Genomic DNA, 23,819 nt, shown 5'->3' on the forward strand with positions numbered 1-23,819 from the left:
GAAGTTTTAACAACAACAACAAAAAAAAAGAGTAAAATAAATTCACACTGAAGTCTTTTGTATAGGGCAAAAATAAACCCCAACTTTTATTCTCCAGTCATTTCAGTAAATTAGTATATGGGAAATATGCCAGGTAGAATCATATGCATTCAACTGAAATAGTCTCTATAGAAAACAATAGACTGATAATGAAATAAAATATCCCTCTTTTCTCTTATCAGGTTGCTCCTTAAATAAAACAAAAATCTATCCAGTAAAAGGGCTTTCATGAAGAAATTAGCAAAATTACAATAGAGAATGTAGGCATTTGTATAACTGAAGAAACCACCTAAAATGACTATATGGAGTAAGACGAAAGGAATGATTACATCTGGAAGAAATTATACTCAGTGTGATATTTTTGCCCACTTTTTTGTCATAATAGACTGCTAAGGAAGAGACGATATAGTTTTCTAGAGGAAGAAAAGTGTAATGTGAAAATGGAGATCACAGTTTCTGAAATACAAGTAGAAAGCAAGGATGAGATGAGATCAGTAGAAGTTAGACCTCAGGATGAGAGGCAGGAGGAAAAAGCATCGATGCTTTGCTTCAAGAGAAGAAAAAAAGCAGCCAAAGCAATGAAGCCTGAAGCCAGCTCTAAAGCTGCTGATGCAGCAAAGAAGTGTCCTCCAGAAGCGCGAGCTTCTGATCAGCCACAGCGCCCTGGCAGGGCCTGGGACTCAATCAAACGCCTTGTAACACGCAGGAAAAGGTCAGAGTCTTCAAAGCAGCAAAAGCCCTTTAAGGCTAAACTGCAATCTGAAATCAATGCTGAGGATGCTAATCCTTCTAAGAAAAAGGTAAAATCCAGACTCAAGATTCCCTGCATAAAATTCTCAAAAGGAGAGAAAAGAAGTAATCACTCCAAAATCATAGAAGACTCAGACCGCAGTGTCAAAGTCCAAGAGGCTGAAAATCTGGTTACAAAAACTCAGACCCAATCAGATGACCAGGCAACAAAGAGCAAGTCGCCCCAGGATGTAAGGGAAGATGTCTCACAGAAAGGGGACAATGAGGTCTGTGAATCAAATGTGAACAGCAGCATAACTTCTCCTGGAGAGAAAGTGATTTCAGTAGAACTTGAGTTAGATATGGGTCATTCTGCTATTCAAACAGGAACTCTAATCCTTGAAAATACTGAAATGCTTGAGGAAAAACAAAGCATTCAACCTCAGCACATGAGCCCATTGGAAGCTTCGGACACAGAACAGGAGCTCCCAGTGGGTTCTGAAGTTCCTCCCTCACCTGCAGTCCCAGATCAACAAATTCTGGAAGAAGCCAGAAATGGTGTCCTAGAAAGTGGACCAGATTGGAAGGAGCATGAAAGTAGAGAGATTGTTGTTGAGGAGAGTAAGCCAAAAGATACTGAATTGAGCCAGGAATTGGATTTTCAAGAAAATGAGATCACTGCAGAAAAACCCAAACCAGAAGAAAGCAAAAGAATGGAGCCAATTGCTATTATTATCACAGACACTGAAATCAGTGAATTTGATGTTAAGAAATCTAAAAATGTCCCTAAGCCATTCTTAATTTCAATTGAAAATGAGCAAGTAGGGGTTTTTGCTAATGACAGTGGTTTTGAGGGTAGAACTTCGGAACAATATGAAACACTCTTAATAGAAACAGCTTCTTCTCTTGTCAAGAATGCTATCCAGTTGTCTATAGAACAGCTTGTTAATGAAATGGCCTCTGATGATAATACAATAAACAATCGTCTACAGTGACAATTTTTAGATCATGGGAGGGAAAACAAAAGCTTAATAGTTAATTATTTTACATATTTGTGGCATTTCTTTTTTCAGCAACAAATGAGAGATTTAGCATCTGGAATTTAACCCAACACAATTCCAACCTAGAAGTCAAGTGCTAAAGAATGAATCAAGTTATAAAACCCTCCCTACCACTGAAATGCAGCCATTTCTGGATTGGAGGAAGTCAGTACAAATTGCAATGAAAAGTGACATCAGGGGAGTTGCTAAAATGGTTTCTGGAGATTAGAGTGCTTGGGAGAAGATACATTTAATGAGTACTTGCAGTATGCCATAAGCTCTTTCATGTCCTCTGATGTCACAAAGCCTGGTTTCCTTTTGATAGTTCAACACTGTGTATAGGTTAATATCTATTTTGTTTTCTGTTGTTTGCATTCTGTTTTCAACAACTTTTTTTTACAGTGCACTTTTATGTTATTTGAAATGATGAATATGGTGAACTGTTTTTGTGAATGTGTGATTTATAGTAGTAAGACTACTGCCTAGGACTTACACTCCTAGGCAGTAGCCTTACCTCAAAACAATACTGCAAACCAAAATATATATGTATATAGTTTGATTAAACATGAGTGGTTTTCTAGTCTTGCTCAAGTTCCTTACAAAAGCCATTCACAAACTACTTGAAACAGGCAAGTAATTACCAAGTGCAAAGGTGTGGATACAGGGAGTGCGTTTTCCCTCTCCATCTTTCTTCTACCCCAGAAAGACCTGTGTAAATCCACTTATGCAAGACCACCTGCTGAAAACCTAAAACAAAAAAAAAAAGCAACAACAAAAACAAAAAGTGGAATGTTATTTTCCATCCAGGAGAAGACAAACTTCCCAAGTAACAAGTGATCACAGGTGACACAGGATTCATCTTGCAAGATTAAATCTCTGAAGACTATATACATCAATCTCTCCTCGAAAAGGGGAGAGTGGATTCAAAGCCAACCTGGCAGTAAAAGTCCTAGGAAATCACAATCAATTCAGTTCAGTTGCTCAGTCGTGTCCGACTCTTTGTGACCCCATGGACTCAGCATGCCAGGCCTCCCTATCCATCACCAACCCCGGAACTTACTCAAACTCATGTCCATTGAGTTGGTGATGCCATCTAACCATCTCATCCTCTGTCGTCCCCTTCTCCTCCTGCCCTCAATCTTCCCAGCATCAGGGTCTTTTCAAATGAGTCAACTCTTCGCATCAGGTGGCCAAAGTATTGGAGTTTCAGCTTCAACATCAGTCCTTCCAATGAATATTCAGGACTGATTTCCTCTAAGATGGACTGGTTGGATTGTGATTTATTAGGAAATCACAATAATTTAATGAAAATATTACTCATGCTTGCTCAAGAATGAGCCAAATACATAGCTGAATATAAAGTAGAAAGTTATTACTAAAGTACATTATATTTTAAATGCTAGTATTCTTTCATTGTGCCTATGTGTTGAGAGACACCAGTAAACATTTTACATGAATATTGAAAATTTACTTTTTCATCAGTACTTAGTCCAGCTAATCCCTTACACAAAAAAAATGAACTTAATATAGCAAGAAGGGCTAGTGTTTTATTTAGTTATTTAAATCATCAATCTCAGTGATTGCCATATTTTTTGAAAAAGTAATTGTTTCAGCCTTTCCTTGTGTGAAATAGCCATAAGACTGCAATACACTTCCCTACCTCACAGGTCAGGGTTCACATTGTACAGTCCCCTACTGAGTGACAGTGTCACTCTGAAAGTAGATGAAATAGCTAAGAACTTTCACTTGAGTTGTAAGGTACTTGTTAAAGGTATTCGTATGTTCTTAAAGAAAAGAATGTATGTTAGATGATTTAAAATGATCTGGTGACTTCCTGCATTATTTATGGATTGCATACAGAAAGTATGTGCTAATTTGTCCCTTAGAATCTAGTTTCTTCCTTTAAGTACCTATTGAGACCTCTGGCAAAAGAATGTGACTTTGGAACTAAACCAGATAATGGATATTATTAGCAAGATTCTTTGTTGAAGTGTAAAAGTATTTCCCCAGATTTTCCTCCCTTCATGCTTATAACCTTGCAGGGAGGGAGCGCAGGGAAGGAAACTACCAGTCCTTCAATTTACAAGATGAAAAGTGGATCTTTCAAAACATGACCCAAGAAATCAATTTCTTTTAATTATATAACTCTTAAGCAAAAGACTGCTAAGTCATCCTCCCTAAAAATACTTTTTAATTCACTATATGTGGTGCTAATGGACTTGGACAGCTACCAGCAACTACATATTTAAAAGTGAGCAATTTTTAAAAAAAAAAACTGACTAAAGTTGGTGCGTTTTACAGAGTTTTGAAGAATCCTGCCTTCATTTACTGCAAGGATGGCTCAAGCCAATATACTTGATTGTAAGTTTTTAGTAATTTCTCATGAATGAGCAAAAAGTATAGCACTTACCAGTTATTGAAAATATTTTCAAATGTTTAGGTATATTTATTTGGGAGTTTTAAAAACATGTGAGATAAATATGTGTAATGATTATTTTCTAAGACTAAGTAGTCCTAGATTTCTGCTGTTTTTCTTCCCTTTGTGGTGTGATACATATTTGGTTAGAATGTATTATAATTGAGTGTTTTTGTGATGAAATGTGTACTTTATTTGCATTCATTCTTAAATGGTTTCTCCTCAATCTTTTCTATTGAGAATATCTGGTGAATTAAGTAGGATTCCAGTTTGAAAAAGGAATCCAGAAATGCACTGGTCTCAATCTGATTATTCTGCTACATGGCCAAATTCTACTTACTGTGAATTCTAAGATGATCTAAATTGTTTTGCTCTTATAGAAATAATCAAGAATCAGATGACTTAGGAGTCTCTCATAAAATATTTTTTATTTTAAGCAATTTGACCTTATATGTAAGACATGAAGTGAATGTAAATAGGTTCTTATTCAATTCATATCCACTTGATAGTATTAAAATATCACTTAAAATGCAATTTAATAACACATTAATTTTCCTTTAAGTTTGCTGTGGTATAAATGCTGCTTTTAATGAACATTCATCAATTAGCTGGGATTCAGTTTCTCTTGAACTCAGAATTTTACAAGGCTAGTTTGTTTATCAGATGATTTTTCAGCACATTATATTCCCCCTTCTGAGAGTCCTGTTATTCAGTTTGCTTTACAACAAGAATAAGAAAATCCTCCTCTATTTTGTGTAGCACTAGCCACTTAGCATTTTCTCAAAGTACTTTATAGGGTATAAAAATAGTCCCTGGTAACATTTAAGTAAAGGCAGCAGGAAACAAAAGAACATTCAAGTAGAAATTAGGTTCCCTGCCACCTCCACCTCAAAGAACAATAAGCATGTGGCACAAATAGAGTTCTTCAGAAAAACTGTCTGCATAATTTTCTTTGAAGATAATCTATTTGACAGCACGAAGTTTGTGATCTTAATTGGTCTACTATTTAGTGAAGTCTTAGACACTCGATTGATGTATTTCTGAGAGAATACGTTATTTCACCAGTATGTGTGACTCACCTTCCTGCTAAAGGCTTTTAGAAATACACATTGTGAGAGGGCACCAGTCCAATCTGGCTTCTGCAAAAAATCCAGAGCTAACTTCATCCGTAAGTTTCTAACTTCAAGTTGCCTTATTTTTTTATAGTTTAAGACTTAATTTGAGGGGGGGACAGTTTATAGCGGAATTTTTAACGTAATGGTTAGGTTTCAGAATCCTATTGTTTGAAGAGATCCTCTTAATGTCAACTTTATTCAGATGTGTGAAGTCTGCTTTTTAATTTCACCTGATACTCAATACATTAGGGGTAGACTTCTCTGTCTGCCCTTTCTGCATTTTTAAAGATCTTTATTTAAGGTTTAGAGTTCTGTAGGTTCAAATTCCTGTGATGTTTTATTGTGTAACTTACAGTTTCTTATTATACAGAATTCAAATTTTCAGTATATAGTACATTTTATGGTACATTTTTGAAAAGATTTTTTTGTAATCCTTAGTTAACAAAAAATTTAACAGAAAGCAACTACTTAAATTTAGGTTGAATTCAATGTATTCAATGTTTTGGGTATGACACATCCCAAACACTGATAAAGGGGACAGACTCTCTGCCCTTGAAAAGCCCAACCTGGGAAACAGCAGCAACTGAAACAGGGACCAGGGTTAAGGAAAGAGCCACAGGGACGAGCACTGTGATGCACTGCGGGCGAGACCAAAGAGAGGAATTCATGTTGTCAGGTGTGGGGAGATGGTCATATAAGTACAGGGGCAGCTTGATAGCATTTGGTTTCTAAGTAGTTTTAAAGTATATTCCTTCTGATTTGTGAACAGGTGCAGGAAAAAAGCCTACATAATGTTACATATTTATAGTAGTTCTTTGTCTGTAAAAATGTTAATTGGATGAGCTATTATGAAAGCAAAAGTTCTAATTTGTATTTCTCATTAAAATTAGTACTATATTACTGTGGATCAGATGCAAATATTAAAGAAATAATACTCTGTAAAAAAGTTTTAATCTGAATTAATAATATGTACTGAATATTAATATAAAATAAATGTGATATTGGTTCATGTTTATTTACCCAGGTCTTTTAAGAGAAACATGGTATAGTACATTAATTTCCTAAAACCATAAAGATCACAGATTGAAACTGAGTTAGCACCACCAAAAGTTTTGTTCTGCTGAGTGTTGGCCAGATTTTATGATGACATGCCTAAGAGCCCACCTCCAGGAAAGAGAAGGAAAACACCTTGAACTTGAATTGAGTTTCACTGAAATAATTCCACCTAAAGGGCAATTCTGTTTGTGATGCCATCTATGAACCTGACAGAAGTGCACTTGTTTTCATCTCTTGCTGTTCTTGTATTTTCTGTATTAACTGACACATTGTTAATAATCTATATGGTTACCAAATAACTAAGCAACCTTGATGCAAAAAAATGCTTATTCAGATGGTGCCTGCTAAAGCTGGATGTTTCAAAGGTTCTGTTTACTAAGACACCAGTTTTCTTCCCTAAACACTGACAACCCTGTTTTTCTGAAGCACAGACCAATGACAATAATTAGGCTCTAGGAAAAAATGTGCTTTCCAAACCTTGGGATCAATTTAAAGTTGATAACATCTTAAAAGTCCTAAAACTAAACTTTGTTCTGAAGTAAAATGTCTTGTTAATGTACACTGTACATACGGTAGTTAATATTTCACGCTTTGTGGAATTAAAATTTTTTATTAAGTCACATCTTTCTAATTTAAGAGAATAGTACATAACCTTTTGCAACACTTGTCCTCACAGGCAATTCTGCCCTTTATGCTAAGTCTGGAGCCCCCAATCACTTTGTGAAGTACATACCTTTTTTTCCCTGAAGTTTGAGATCATTGGAGGCTAAGTTTCTGAATTTAGGAAAAAGAGTGAGTAAATATGTATCTGTACATGAGCACACTATACATTCACAGAAAATCCTCAGCAAAGCTGGGCACAGATACCACAGTTAAGAAAAACCTAGGTGAGGGGAGGATGCCTCCTAGGGTGGAAAACTCCTAAACTTAAAACTGTCTCTAACTTATCGTAACGGCAATGGTAGCAGTGTCTAGCAGTTTCTGCATTTTACAAGACCAGATGCACTTTCTTCACAATTTGTTTCATGGCTAGACTCAAATAGGACTTTTGGCCTTATCTTGATCTCTGCATGCATGCTAAGTCACTTCAGTCATGTCCAACTCTTTGCAACCCTACGGACTGTAGCCTGCCAGGCTCCTCTGTCCATCGGGATTCTCCAGGCAAGCATACTGGAGTGGGTTGCCAAGTCCTTCTCCAGGGGATCTTCCCAACCCAGGGACTGAACCCACGTCTCTTACGTCTCCTGCATTGGTAGGCAGGTTCTTTACCACTATCACCACCTGGGAAGCTCTGTCTTGATCTTTATGACAGTGCAATTCTGGGGCAGGGATTAAACTTTTCCTATACTTTTCTCAGCTATAACTGTGGCCAAAAAAACAGGTCTTCCAATTTTGTACTCCTGAGAGATGTTTGTGCCTGCTCAGTCATGTCCCATTCTTGGCAACTCCACGGACTATTGCCCACCAGGTTCTTCTATCCATAGAATTTTCCTGGCAAGAATACTGGAGTGGATGGCCATTTCTTCTGTCTAGGAGTGACAAAAGCAGGTGCAGTCATTTGTATACTTGTACTCAAACCTTTGAATCCCAAATCCATACTGTATCTGCAGGTCACAGGAAGGTCTGGTCAGTACAGTGACAAGCGGGCCTCTGGACCACATCTGTGATCAGTCACAGTCATGACTAATGCAGCTACAGGCGTGTATGCTCAAGTCAATCAAATATCTTCATATATAAATTACAATGCAGAGGTTCCATGTGGAACAGCCTTCTATCTCCCTGATCAGAATGACTAGCTGTCCTCTGTGTAAAGCTGAGATGCACCAAATGCCAAAATAATTGGTCACTCACAATTCAATTCAGGTGAAAAACTCAACCTGAGTTTTTGATCTTTTATCCAGATGTGCCACAGCCTCATCAGTAATTTGTCTGATTTGAGTGAATTTCAGAATCACCTTTTTAGTTTCATGAGTTTTTCTCTGTACTCTTAATGTCTAGATGGTGGTGGTGGTTTTTTTTTTTTTTTTTTTTTTTCCCTGACCCATGGAAGGATTAATAGTGAATGATAATCATTATGGCTCATTAAACTTTAAGACTTTTCTATATTTATCTGGGTGGTCTTAATCTTTTCTTCATTAAGGTGTAATTTACATACAGTAAAATCCACCCTGTTCTACAGGTGCACAGTTCTACAAATTTTAACAAACACATGATTGAGTCACCTAGGGAGTATTCATTTTTTCTTCATTGTTCTTTATACCACCTGTGTATTTTAGTTTAATATAATTTCCTGGCTAGACAAGTGAAAACTGTCACTTGCTGCAGAAATTCAAAATAAGGGCTTCTTAAATTGAACATTTAAACCAGGATAAGGAAAGACAGGGCTGCCCCGCACAGCTGTGCAAACTGCAAGCCTAACGCCAGAAGTATGCATTTGGTGAGTGGCGCCCCCTAGTGTTATTGTACATAATTTGCATGGCTCTACATGGTGGGTCTGAAGCTAACCATCAACTGGAGAAATCTGAAAAACTGTGGTTAACAGTGAAACAGGAGACGTTCAGCATTTTAAAAAGGTGTTCTCCATTTATATGCCTTTCCTCCCAAATTTTGAAATGCTGTGATAGATGACAGGTACCACTGAGCTCATAGCATGGACTGTGTGCACACATGTGAAAGAAGGGCAGTGTGGGAAATGAGAACTGGTCCAGTAAAAAAATCTTTTTGAGATGCACTCCACTGGAACCTTTGGTCTGCATTTCAAAACCTTTTCTCTTATCTCTGCACATGCTGTATCCTTTTCCTAAAGAACCACACCATAGGTTCTTTAGATTTTCCTCCCTACAAGGCACTTGGTACAAATGCCAGTTATCAAAAAAACTATTTTTTAAGAATTAGATACTTACCTACATATGGTTTGGACTAAGTACCATATGGCTTCCCTTATAGAAAAATGTGGCAGAGCTAAATTCGTAAGATCTCATTCCTCAAGGGCCTGTTTGGTCCACAAGAATCTAACATGCACCTTCTCGAAACTGAGTAATAACATAGATCATACAGCAGGTGACTTCAGATGATGAAGGCCTCCTTCTTGCACAAGCTTCTCCTCCACTTCCCAAGAGAGCCAGGACTGCTGTACAGAGCAGCCCTCCCATAGCACTGCTGTTCCTTCAGATTTCTGACATGAAAGGACACCAAGATTTCTAGCAGCTTAAATGAAGATCTTTTATTTTAACATTATATAAATAAACACTGGAAGAGAATTTATCTGGGAGGAAGCAGGTTCATTGCCCAAGCTGGTTAATCAGTTGTAAAATAAATGTAAGAGAAGTATTTAGTGATGAGGCACAAAGCCCAAGGATAATATTAATAGCACTACTGCAAGCAGAAACAGTGGAGAGGAAAGGGTAGCCTGCATTCACTCAGCATTGGAAGGCACAAGAACTCTATGAGAGAATGTCTCAGCCTACTCAGAGAATGAAACTGGCTGGAAGGAAGCAAATGAAGACGGAAAAAGAACACCAGCTTAGAAAGTCAGGTGTTAAATCACAGTTGAAAATAAAGTAAGTTCCAGAAAATAATATACAGGCTAACCTCACTGGCTGTGCATATGAAGGAAAGAAACAAAAGGTAAGAAACTAGGGAGTATTTACTCATATGTCCCTGGATTTATCTACTAACCCGTCAGAACACTAAAAACTGAGTTTGATGCCTGATTAAAGGAACAAATGTGATTGAGACTAAAATGCCTAAGGCTTAATGGTAAAGAATCTGCTTGCTATACAGGAGACCCGGGTTTGATCCCTGGGTTGGGAAGATCCCCTGGAGAAGGAAATGGCAACCCACTCCAGTCTTCTTGCCTAGAGGATTCTATGGACAGAGGAGCCTGGTATGCTGCATTCCATGGGATTGCAAAGAGTCATACAAGACTGAGCAACTAACACTTTCACTTAATGTTAAAGACTTACAAGCATCCTCAGAAATTATTGATATAAGAAGCATACTAAATGATATTTTCAAGTTATCTGCTGCTATACAGGTAAATTGGGAGCATCTTGATCAAAGCAGGATGTCAGTATATTTCAGTACCTAGTATATTAGGGAATGCTAGGAAGCTTTTCATTAATCTTGACTCTATAAAGTGAGACAAAATCCCAAAGAATCTAAGTACTAAATAAATTTGAATTAAACAAATAGTGATGCCAAATTTGAGAATAAAGTTCAGTTCAGTCGCTCAGTCATATCCGACTCTTTGCGACCCCATGGAATGCAGCACACCAGGCTTCCCTGTCCTCCACCATCTCCTGGAGTTTGCTGAAACTCATGTCCATTGAGTCAGTGATGCCATCCAACCATCTCATCCTCTGTTGTCCCCTTCTCCTGCCTTCTGTCTTTCCCAGCATCAAAGTCTTTTCCAATGAGTCAGTTCTTTGCATCAGGTGGCCAAAGTATTGGAGTTTCAGCTTCAGCATCAGTCCTCCCAATGAATATTCAGGGCTGATTTCCTTTAGGACGGACTGGTTGGATCTCCCTGCAGTCCAAGGGACTCTCAAGAGTCTTCTCCAACACCACAGTTCAAAAGCATCAATTCTTCGGTGCTCAGCTTTCTTTATAGTCCAACTCTCACATCCATACATGACCACAGGAAAGACCATAGCTTTGACTAGAGGGACCTTTATCAGCCTAGTCAAAGGTATGTGAAAGACTTTTAAAAGGTACACTGGTGCCACCTTTTGGCCAAATTAAATATTTATACAAATTACAACTTATGATCACATTTTAATTTCACAGAGAACTTATTAGGGACACAATTGTTTAATTCAAAGATTATATGAGTAGATTTTAGACAGTCCTGTTGCTTAATACATCTACAATTTTTAATAATCACATTTTTATTTTTGAAAAGATGGGATCAAGTTAATACAAATAGAAATTTAATTCTTGGCACCACTGACATTTTGGCTGGACAGTTCTTTGTTGTGGGGGCTATAATCTGTGCTGTAGGATGTTCAGAGTACCCCTGATTTATCTACCTACTAGATGCCAGCAGCAACCTTCTTCTAGCCCCACCCGGTTGTGACAAATACCTCCACACTGCTAAATGTCACCATGGTGAGGGGGGATCACCCAGTGTGATAATTAACTTTATGTGTCAACTTGACATGGCCACAGGATACCCAGAAATTTGGTCAAACATTATTATGGGCGTGTCTCTGTTTCTGAATGAGTTAACATTTAACTCAGTAGACTGAGTGAAGATTTCCTCTCTCATGTGAGTAGCCCTCGTACAATCAACTGAAGGCCTGAATTGAACAAAAAGGCTGACCCTCCTGAGAATAATGGAACTTCTGCCTATTAGCTGGGACAGTGGGCTTTTCCTGCCTTTATGAGTCGCAAGCTGCAAAGTTTGGACTGGAACTACCTCACCCGCTCCCCTGGGTCTCCAGCCTGCCACCAGCAGATCTTGGGACTTGGCCTCCATATTTGCATAAGCCAATTATTTATAATCAACCAGTCAATCTCTCTCTCTCCCTTTCTCCCTCTCTCACAAACACAGACACATACACATACTCACACAGTGTGGTTCTGTTTCTCTGGAGAACCCCAATTAATACATCCTGGCTAAAAATCGCTGTTGCAGATTCCACTACTGGAGGGATAGTAAAAAGGGAAGAGAGAAAGGAGCAAAGCAAGAAACTTCCAGAAAATTACTAGATACTACCTTTCCAGAGATACCAGCTGACAAGCACTTGATGAGGACACAACTTTTCTATTAACACAGATTATTGCTGACAAGAATTGGACCCACTGATGCATTTTTGCATCACACATCCAAAATGTTACCTGATACACAGACTACTTACCTCAACACTAGGAAGACAACATTTGGCAGACACTGCTGTAAAATAAGAACACATTCTATAAGCTGAGCTAATAAAAAGTTTTGTTTATGATCAAGCCACATTAATTTATTTGTCATGATAAAATACATGAAATTCACTGTTTTCATTCCAAATGGAGAATACAAAACTTTCTGAAAGAATATTTCTGAAGCAAACTCACAATACATTACGTGGAAGAGTTTAAGCATACAATATATTATTGATTTCAGTCTCTTGTATTATATGTTACTATGTGTTAGTAGTACTTTGAAGATTTATTCAGGGGGCCTTTTTCATTGTACAGGTTTTGGGGGTTTTTTGCCAGTGCCACATAGGTTGTGGGATCTTAGTTCCCCAACCAGGGATCAAGCCCAGGCCCTCAGCAGTGAAAGCACAGAGTCCTAATCACTGGACAACCAGGAAATTTCCCTTTTCCTTTTTTTTTTTGGTTTAAATTTTTTAAGTCCAAGTTTCTTTGAAAGCATTTTATGTTGATATTTGATTTAATCTGACTAAATGACTATTTGGAACAAAACAGAAGAGTTGATGACAGTCCATCAATTGCACTGGAACAATATCTACTAAGTAATCAAGTGTGGACAGATACACACTGAAGCACAAAGGATTCTTCAGGTCTTGAAGACAAAAAATCACAGTTTGTAATTCCTTACATTTAAGACAGACAGGCTAAGGACTGTATAATCTCACCAGTCTTCAGATAGTCCAACCATACACATACAGAAGTACAGCAAAGAATAATAATTTACAGATTTCATTCTTAGGAATTTAAAAATTATAATAAAAAACCACAGAGCTACATTTAGTTTAAAACATACAAAGATACAAGTTACGTTATGAAATTTCTTCACATGGCCTATTTTTTACCTCAATTAGACAAAAAATGGATACTTTTCAAGGATCTGAGTTACAATATCAAGAATTCACCTGTGCAAATAAACATCAATGGAATTATACATTTTCCAGACTATCTTTTCCCATGATTAATAAGTATTTCCTTCAGTTTTAAGTGAAGCCTTTTCCAATACTATTTTGATAGAACATAATACATTACTGTTATTATCCCTACTCTATTCCCTGTCTCTATCTACTTTTTAGATGATCTACATCAAAGAAATGAAAATGGTATTTTCTCAACTGCTTTTGTTCCTTTTCCTATATATAAATATGTTTGGGGGAACTTTCAGTAACATTGAACTTGGAAAGTTTTCATTCCCAATAATGCCAAAGAATTACTATCTTTCTTGTTAAAGGCTAAAGAGAAATACTTAGGATTAAACTAAGGTAGAATAGGAATTCCAGCAACTCTGCTGTTTCTAGAGTATTTGTAAAAAGTAAAAATTTTGCCAATTAATTATTGAGTATTAAATAGTACATGACTGCTTCTGAAGACATTCTAGAATTTATGAGTTGGAATACCAAAGTTAAAGGTTTAGCTACATAAAAAATGCAGAATGTAATTTTCTTTATATGGTTGGTTTTTTTAAGTCTTTATTGAATTCGTCACAATACAGCTTCTGTTTTTATGTTTTCGTTTCTTGACCCATGAGGTATGTGGGATCTTAACTCCCTGACCAGGGATTGAACCGGAACCCCCTGCATTGGGAAGTGAAGTCTTAACCACTGGACCACTGGAGAAGTCCCTATAGGGTTGGTTTTCATCAATAATACTGATATAACTTACCACAATTTTAAAACAAATCCTCACAACACCCCTGTGAGGTAGGGATTGCTTTCACACACTTTACAGATGGAAAAGTGAATAATAATTCAGAGAAAGAAATAATAATTTCAAGAGATAAATCCAGAATGTTGGTTTTCTTATAAGGCAGACTGCACTTATCAGATACTGAGTTTAACAATATGCTAACAAGAACAAATACTGCAACAGTCAGTTTTCCTCCAGAAAACAACTATATGTGGGATCTAGAAAAAAAGGGGAAATTCTAAGCTGATCCAAAGAGGAAATGTCTGTTTAGTGCTTGCCTGATACACTAAGGTGCACGCAGCATTTCCAGTTTCAAGAGTTTGACAATCATTATGCAGACCATACTATATGGCTAAGATATCAGCTCCATTTTATAAATGATGTAGTCAAAATTAAAGTGTTTAGCTGGAGGAACTTTTTTACACAAGGTAGATTTTCTTAGGAATCATGTCTTTAAAAATACTCAGGGCACAATATTAATTATAAAATAATTTTTAAAATATTCCTGTTGAACAAATGAAAAAGATAAAACTGGAATCATTCCCCATACCACTACTCACTGGCTCTCTGGAACCCAGGTTTGGGGATTTTTTTCCTATAAAATGGAGTATTCATTTTCCCACTTCCTAATACAGACAGAATACTATAAAGATGAAGGAAAGAACACTTGCTTTGAATTCCTAAAAGGAACCTTATGAATAAGAATAAAAATACAGTTAACTACTCCTTTCTTAACACTCAACAAAGTAGATAAATGTCTGCTTTAAGTTAATGTTGTCTATTATGGACAGTCAGCCAATAGCAAACTCTTGCCTCATCCAGACTCTGCCTTGAACTGCTGTCCTACCCACAACTCATATGCACACTAAATCCCATCCTTTAAGGTACACATACTTTTTGTGTCAAGGACTAATGACTGACCAAGTAGGAAAGGAAACACAACAGAAAAATCAAGAAAATTTTTATCTAAACAAGAAAAAATAAAATTTTACTTGAAGGAGGCTAGGGAATATATCCAGAATAGCCTAAGATACATGAAATCAATGTTAATATTTGTGTTCACCGTATGTGATGAAGTCATTGAGGACAGCGTAAGTTTGAATAATTGCTGAAATGATTTAAGAATATGATTAGATGATGTTCTAATACTAAAGAGCAATGCATTTGTTTTAACTTCTGACTGATACAACTGACTCTGTATCAATAGCTACTTAGATTTTGTTCTTAGCACGTTAATCCTGACCCCATGAGGCTTCACATCCTTTTCTAGGACAGAAGTTCAACCACCTTAGATAATGCCCATTGGTTTTCTTCATTCACTTCTTAAGAAAAACTTACCACTTCATAATCTACCTAAACTCACCGATAACTCAGAGAAATCCTTGCACCCTTAAAATGAGATGGATTTCTCTCTGAGCTCTTTCCTGACTAAACTCAGACACTTAAGGAACTCTGATGCCAGGAACTATGAAGTGTGCAGTCATCAGGGAGATTAAAGAGTTTTTGTATGCAATTAAATTATAAGCTGTAGAAACCAAATTTATTAAATTTACTAAAATACTTGTGAGAGTTAGAATTTAACAGGGGAACATACAAAAAAGACGAGGGTGTTCTAAAGCCTCTCTCTTTGGTTATTCTTGACTATCTAGTATTTAAAATTTAAACATATCAGAAACAATTTAGATCTATCCTCTGTGGTCAAGTTTGACCAGCTTTTTCCCAGCTACACATAGCAGAAGAATCTGTCATTCGGTCCATCAATTTTAATTTTTCTGGAGTTTTAGCTTTGTAAGTTTCACTATTAGAAAGGGGAATTAAGTTGACTCACAGAGGGAAGGCTGGTCATGATTTTTAAACATAGTTCTAGTACACTGACTGTATCTACTCTGCTGGTTTTATGTACCAGAAAAAAAGTGAAAACTGTGCCACTGAAAAGGTACCTTTTCAGGTTTTTGTTAGAAAATTAATGTCTGGGAGGGGGATTCAGGATGGGGAACACGTGTACACCCGTGGTGGATTCATGTTGATGTATGGCAAAACCAATACAATATTGCAAAGTAATTAGCCTCCAATTAAAATAAATAAATTTATATTAAAAAATAAATTCCTTAGCTAAAAAGGGGAAAAGAAAAGGAAATTAATGTCAACTCAATCTATAAAATCTTCTGATACTATGGATAGAAAGATAATCTGTATTCTATCATTTTCCTCTTAAGCTCATATAAACCTCTTGTCATAAAAATCTCAAACTGCTCTTAATTTCTTTAAGAAAACACTAGATTAAGGTAACAACACCAGGGTGTCAGTCCACCAGATCTGTCTGAACTGCTGTCTCTAACACCGGCGGCATCTACACTTACCTACATGTATGTATCTTACTGACTAAGTTTTGTGTGTTTCTGACTCTTCTCCTTTTCTCTCTTTTAAATAAAATACTTTTATTGAAAATGAGGTATGCTCAATGTTAAATAAATAAAGTCACATAATGGCAACCCACTTCAGTTTTCTTGCCTGGATAATCCAATGGACAGAGGAGCCTGGCAGGCTACAGTCCATGGGGTCACAGTCAGACACTCTGTCTGTGGGGTCACAAAGAATCACACCCCAGTATCTGACTGAGTGACTGAGCATGCACACACAATCATGCAAGATGTTGCAGAACTAGCAAATAAACAGTAATTTAAAATTACTCATGATTTGGTATAGTTATACCCTCAAACAAATGGTTCATACATTATAACATATTTATATACTAATATAACTATTAATTTCCTATATGGCAGAAAATATTTTAAAATAATCCTCATAGGGGCTTAATTCATGTGGAACATTAACCAAAAGTGATAGTTTAGAACATTCTTTAAAAAAGATTACACTTATTTCATATTCAATTTGCTTTTACAGATTCTACAACCTGAAAAAACTTCCATACTTCCACATTGATTTCTCATTTCTAAATTGTGATTTAACTGAGGAAAATACAGCCCTAATTAGAAGGTTACATTTTGGCAGCAATGTATCGATATATCTTTACAATAAAAAGATGTAGTATATACAACCTTAGAACTAGGGATAAATGGTAAAGAACTTGAGGAGGAAAATAATTTATGAATAAAAAACCACATGTGGATTTCCTTTTTCAGAATTGATATAAAAATTCTGAAGGAGAAACTGCTACTCAACCAGGATAGTGTCCACATTTTCTTGTGTGAGTTCTGACTCTAAGGCACAAGACGAATCTAACTGTTCTTGCGACAAACGAGAACTTTTCAGGGGGATGTCAGACCAGCTGTCACAATATGGCGGAAATCTCTGGGCTAATGCATTACCGAACCTTTGGCATCGGTTAAACCTATAAGATTTACCTTTGTGTGTGTACATGTGCTCCAGCAATTGGCTCTTTCGGAGAAACTTATGACCACAGATGGTACAGCTGATTTTTCTTTTCCTTGAAAAAGAAAAATTACAGTTTAATTCTACTGGCTCAGTGTCTTTGGAGATCAAAGACACTTGACTGATCTGCAAAGGCTCTGTGGCACCCCGGTTTGAGAGGTCAGGCTGCTGCTCATTCTCCTTGACAATAAAGGAGCTGAGCCTGCGGCATTCAAGAGCCTCGCTATTTTCATTAAGTGGATGCACTTCACCAAGGTCATTACTCTCCAGAATGGAAGCAGGGACACCAAATGGGAGGGATCCAGACACGTGGGTGTGGAGATGTTGTCTTAGATTACTACGGGAATCAAAACGTTCCCCACAGTAATGGCATAAGTGTATTTTGATACCGCTTTCGGTGAAAGTGGGGCCTGTCACCTCTGATGAAGGTGAGGGGCGGCTCTGGGAGATCACAGATTCTGGGTCACATCTCTCCTGCTTGATGGACACTGGGGGCTTCTGGTGTTCCTCCAAGGCCTGGGAGGCAGGATGGGCCCTCTGCTGGTCTGCAGTGCCATCATCCAGCCCAATAGCAAGAGAGAGCTGCAACTGGGGGTGGTCACTCTGGACAGCAGCTCTGTTTCCATTGTTATTGGAAGGAGCTTCCTTGACCTCCAGCCCTGGTTTGACAGCTGTTTTTTGGGTCGTTGAGATCTGAATGCCATATAAATTTGAGGACTGCACAGTCTCTGGTGAGAACACTTGATTCATTTCAGTTGCAATGTGAGAAAGGTAGTCGGCGTGAAGAAATCGAATCCCTTCCTCCAAACGACTATGGTCCACAATCTGTTTTGGCCCTTTCCCCGTGTACATAATGTGCAACAAATAGCTGAATATGTCAGGCTGGATGTCAGTTGGTTGTATTTTTATGCATTCACTGTTAAAAACAAAAAAACAGACCCACACAGAATGAAACAACCCAGTTGGCCTTTTAGTTAATAGCATACAGTCTTAGGCTAAAGCAGTTTCTTCCTAACTTCTAATTTGACAATCTGCCTTGATGAAACACAGCAACAAAAGCTCAGATTTTCATTGTATACCAGGTTTATGGCCCAGCACCAAGTCTTCACTTATTCAATCTACTGCCTAAAGTTAAGAAACACAGATATTCTGATTAGTTCAACACTTAGTGATTCCTAAGTGACATGCACTTAAACTGCATGCAGGGGGTAGAAAAACAAATAAAACAGATACCCTGCCCTTAAGGAACTTAACAGTCTATTGGGTATATAACCAAAAGAACTGAAATCAAGGATTCAAATGGAAATCCATAAACCAATGGCATTTTACATTAACCAAAAGCAGAAAACAACCCAACTATCCATCAATAGATGAATGGAGAAACAAAATGCAGTATATATGTATACTGGAACATTACTCAGCCATAAAAAGGAATCAGGTTCTGATATATACTACAACATGGATGAATCCTGAAAACATGCTAAATGAAATAAGCCAGACACAACAGGACAAATTTTATATGATGCCACTTGTAAGAAACATCTAGATTTGGAAAATTCAGAGACAGAAAATAGATTAGAGGTTACTGAGAACTTGAGAGTGGAGAGTATGGGGGATTATTATGTAATGGTTAGTTTCTTTCTGGGATGATGAAAAGTTTTAGAAATAGGTAATGGTGATAGTTACACAACATTGTGGATATGATTATGCCCTTGAACTGTACAATTAAAAATGGTTAAAATGGCAAATTTTATGTTTATATATATTTTGCCACAACAAAAAATATTTTAAAAATTTCAAAGGGCTTATTGGAATTGGTACCATATAGAATTTGAATCATACTCACCTTATTTTGGCTTCCAAATATATTAATATATCTACTCTTTAGATCACAAATGAACACAAGTGTAATTTTGAAAAGCTTTAATCTCAAGCCCAATTTTTCACATATGAATCTAGAATTCAGAAGATAGATGGAAATAATTGTGTAACAAGAAATCAGGAGACACTCTGTTAAAATTAAGATAAAGAGAACCTGAGGGAAAGGCTGGATAACAAGGAACAATGGAATCAGTCGATGGACTTACCTTCCCTGAAACGAAAGTTTGCCTCAACACATCAGAAAGCAGTCTGTATGCCAGCAATCCATTTCTTTAGTCCTGATATTTTAGGATTCCCTCTTGGGTTTCACTCTTACCTCTGACCCACTCACTGCCATGGTCTGTGGCAGGGTTGTTTTTTTTTTTTTTTTTTAGTATCAACACAGAGGTCTTTTAAATGAGGAATTTTAGTTACTCAGCAGAAATATCACAGAGCAGGCCTGTTACCTGAATCTCCTGAATTTAGCTTAGCATGGTGCCTGGTACACAACAGGTGCTTTAAGAGCTAAACCAACTCACTGCTCTCAAATGAGGCTGATGTGAAAGTAGCATTCCTAATCTAGTTTCTACACTGACACTTAAGTTGGAGAGGAAACTTTTGTGTGACAGAAAAGGCTACCCATGACCTGTCCCTGACTCTAATCTCCTCTCCCCTTTTTAATCATATATGCCAATCATTCTGATTTACTCCATTTTTTGAATGTGCTAGCCTGGTTCATATCTGCATATGTTTTCTTGTATTTTTTTCCTCTGCCTATAATTGCAATTATTGGCATTCCTCTATAACATCTGAAAAACTCCTCCTGATCCTTTACGATTCAGAACCTCTGTATTTTTACATTTTTTTCTTTTTGGCTGCACCCAGCAGTATGTGGGAACTTCATTCCCCAGCTAGGGATTGAACCCAGGCCCTCTGCAGTGGGAACATAGAGGCTTAACCACTAGGCCACAGGGGAAGTCCCCAGAACCTCTGTAAAACCTGTTCTAACCCTCCCAAAATAAGGCTGACACTCCAGTCTACTTTGTGCAGCACTTCGACTATACACATCACACAATTAATAGCAGCAGCTAACAGTGCAAAGCTCTGTTCCAAACATTTTAATATTATTAATCCATTTAATTTTCTCAACATCATGAAGTGGATATACTATTCTAGTGTTTTACAGAGAAGGAAACTGAGGCACAAAGAGATCAATTACACTGCAATTATTTTCCTTACATGCATTACCTCTCTCTTAGACTATAAATGTCTTTTTTCTATTTTTGGCCAAGCCACCTGGCCTGTGATCTTAGTTCCCTGACCAGAGAGCGAACCTGCGCCCCCTGCAGGGGAAGCACAGAGTCTTAACCACTGGACTGCCGGAGAAATGCCAAATGTAAGGTCTTCTAAAAAAGCAGTGTTCCATCACTTTTAACCTAAGATGCATTAAAGCTATTTTTTACCAAGAGCTCAGAATCTGGATACCATTTTATACCCCTCTACCTATCATGTTGAGTTAATCTAAATTTTTTTTTTAATTTTGAAAAAATATTTGAAACAAATGACCTTTGAATTACAAAATGGAATATCGGCCCTCCTTCCGTGGGGACAGCGCCACTCGACCCAGGGTTGGATTCGGCGGCACGGCCACAGAAACGGGCTGAGGACACCGCCGCCCGCAGAGAGGCAGAGCCCAGAGAGGAAAGAAGGGTGGAACGGACTCTCCTGCCCACCAGCAGGGCTCCTCTGCCGGCACCAGGTGGGTGGAGTTATGACATTGAAATCTTGCTATGAAAATATTAAGGAACAGAAATCAACAACTTAGTAACTAAGAGCACAGATTTGCATTTGAGTTTCATTTATTAGCTGTGCGTGTAATCCTAGATGGACAAGTTAATTAATAACTCAGTTTCTTTTTCTCTAAAAAAAATATGGATAATGGTAGAATTTACATTAGATAAATGCTTAGTGGTTGGTTATGGGATTAAATAAATAAACTTTACCTATTATTGTTTTCATTCTTATCTTCCACCATGCATCCTATACAGAGCTTAATTACAGATGTGTAAAAAAATGATAATTTTTTATTATTTCCTAAGGTGATCCCATAAAAAAGAATACCCAAAAATGATGTTATAATAAAGCTTAGCTATATCACGGTATTAAAAATTCTGATTTACAAAAGCACCTCCTTACCTTGTTTGGTGAATAAATATCATCTTGAAATAGTTAGAAAAAGCAGCAAGCACTGCTCTGTGGGCTTTGAAGTAGACGTCTCCAATAGCAACGGTGCAATCACACAGAAAACCAAATTCTCGCTGCATGTTCAGCTGCTGCAGAAGGACAAGGCTATGGCTAGCTGTGTCCATTGTGGCTCTGAGAAAAAGGACAATATAGTTTTTTTTTTTTACCAAATTGTTCACACAAACCTACAGAGGACAGGGAGACCTAAATCTAAATGAAATTACTCAAATTTTCAATACTGTTAATCTAACCCTAAACTTAGCTAACATTAAATTATGATAACTGATATCAACTGTAGTGAACAGGTAACACATGGCCTTTTTAAAATCTGGTAAGAAAGTGACTTGCTGTGGGTTCCAAAGATGTGAAAGAGGAAGTTTGTCCTTTTCTTATCCATGTGACCACAATGTTTCTAGTCCTCAGTTTCCTCACTGGCAAAAATGGGAATAAGGTACGGATCTTTGCCTCAGGGCCAGATGAGATAAGTTACGTGAAAAGCACCTTGTAAAGGAAACTACTGTTCAAATGTCGACTCTAAATGTTAATAACATTACAGTGTGTCCTGGCTAGGCAAGAGCTGTCCCTGCTCCTTAGGGATCCTCTGCGTACTCAGGGGACACTGGCCACCAAACTATCATATAAGGTTTGGGAAACTTATCAGTCACAGAAGCCCTTAAAATAGATGTCAAGCCACATGGGGCTTGGAGCCCAGTGGGAAAGAACCTAAGCCCTGACCTAACTGGACTCAGACACATACAAGCATGGAGGTTCCCGAAGAAGTAGAATGCTGGATGGGACCACTGGTCTCAGGGGGAAAAAAAATCATGCCTTGGGAAGAACATGCAAAAGAATTCTGGTGAAGAAGCCTAGTGTGAGCAGAGCAGCAAGAACATGTGAGGGCGCCCTGGAAGCAGGAGGCTGTGCCATCCTCTCCGTCCACCTTCTTCACCTCAACTGTGCAGAGCCCTAATGCTTCAAAGAGAAGGCAGCTGTGGTACAAAGGGCATCACTGGGGTCTGGGAGAACCTTCCCTAAAAGAGCAGGTCCTAAAAAAAGAATCGGAGAAGGCAATGGCACCCCACTCCAGTACTCTTGCTTGGAAAATCCCATGGATGGAGGAGCCTGTTAGGCTGCAATCCATGGGGTCGCTAAGAGTCGGACACGACTGAGTGACTTCACTTTCACTTTTCACTTTCATGCATTGGAGAAGGAAATGGCAGCCCACTCCAGTGTTCTTGCCTGGAGAATCCCAGGGACAGGGGAGCCTGGTGGGCTGCCGTCTATGGGGTCGCACCGAGTCGGACACGACTGAAGTGACTTAGCATAGCATAAAAAAAGAATGAAGCTTTCTCACTAACCAGACAGATCAAAGTCTTAAGGAGGTCAGTGATGAGAGTGGGGGGTTAGCTGTCTGGAGACTGGCAGTAGCTTGGGCTGCAAAATGCTGAGTGATGGATAATAAAAATCATCAACAGTTTATAATGTTTCCTGTGTGTCAGGAATTTTTCACTCATTTAATTTTCAATACAATTCTGTGAGAAAGGAAATAATCAATCCATTTTACAGGTGAGGAAACAATCAGCACAGAGAGTTGACTGACCCAAGATCATGTTGCTAGTGAGATACAGAGCTGGGGATTCAAACCTGGGCACTGGACTCCAGACCCCCAGGGTCCTCCCTCTCCACCTCCCAGAAAAAGACACAACCCACCAACTGAAGGAGCAGAGGGAACAGTCATCAAGTACCCTGGGAAGTCTCAGAGGAATACCTGGAAAGAAGAATCAGGGAGAAACCCAGATTCCTGCTACTTAAGCAAATGTGACACAGCAAAATAAACATTTAAAACTGGTAAAGACAAAAGCAATTATTACTGATAAAAAAGTTAGAGCTATTTTTGTTAAAACCACGTATTTAATGTACTAATATGGAATAATCTCCAATACATATTAAGTTAAAAAAGAGCAAAATGTAAAATTGTGTAGAGAAGACTACTATTTATGAAAAAGTGGTAGAGTGGTTATTTTATTTTTAAAGGTGGGATAAGAATTTATGCATAAATATACTCTTGTTTATGTACACATGTCTGGAAAGGTTCAAAGAAACCACTTTCGTTTCTGCCAGGAAAACTAGAGAACAGGGAGTTAAGGGTGGGGGTGGGGTGAACTATCCTGTTTGAATATGCTGAAGTATTTCAAACAGATAAGTAGATAAAGAGCACAATGTAACAAGCACCCACCTCCCATCCACCTGGCCCCGGGCATAGAGAGTCAACAATCACAAACAGAGAAGAAAACCACTGCATCTCTCCCTCAGTCTATCCCC

General features: G+C 37.9%; 2 protein-coding genes across 9 annotated transcripts in view; one reads left to right on the forward strand and one right to left on the reverse strand.

Moving 5' to 3' along the window:
- Positions 1-428: 428 nt before the first annotated feature.
- AKAP5 (A-kinase anchoring protein 5) lies at positions 429-2,433 on the forward strand. The gene has a single exon (XM_055538345.1). It carries the CDS (start codon positions 480-482, stop codon positions 1,761-1,763), a length of 1,284 nt encoding a protein of 427 aa, XP_055394320.1. The 5' UTR covers positions 429-479; the 3' UTR covers positions 1,764-2,433.
- The window catches only part of ZBTB25 (zinc finger and BTB domain containing 25), a 32,983-nt gene continuing 11,532 nt past the window's right edge, over positions 2,369-23,819 (reverse strand). For 4 of the 8 annotated variants that reach the window (XM_055538344.1, XM_055538342.1, XM_055538337.1 and 1 more), the window contains exons 2-3: positions 21,450-21,629; positions 12,316-18,309 (exon numbers count right to left, since the gene is read on the reverse strand). In XM_055538344.1, coding sequence (XP_055394319.1) covers positions 17,175-18,309; positions 21,450-21,622 — 1,308 coding nt within the window. In that variant the 5' untranslated portion in view covers positions 21,623-21,629 and the 3' untranslated portion in view covers positions 12,316-17,174. The other 4 variants (XM_055538339.1, XM_055538340.1, XM_055538338.1 and 1 more) reach the window with 4 other exon arrangements.

The sequence above is a fragment of the Bubalus kerabau genome, chromosome 10, assembly GCF_029407905.1.
Source record: "Bubalus kerabau isolate K-KA32 ecotype Philippines breed swamp buffalo chromosome 10, PCC_UOA_SB_1v2, whole genome shotgun sequence".
Taxonomy (NCBI): Eukaryota; Metazoa; Chordata; class Mammalia; order Artiodactyla; family Bovidae; genus Bubalus; species Bubalus kerabau.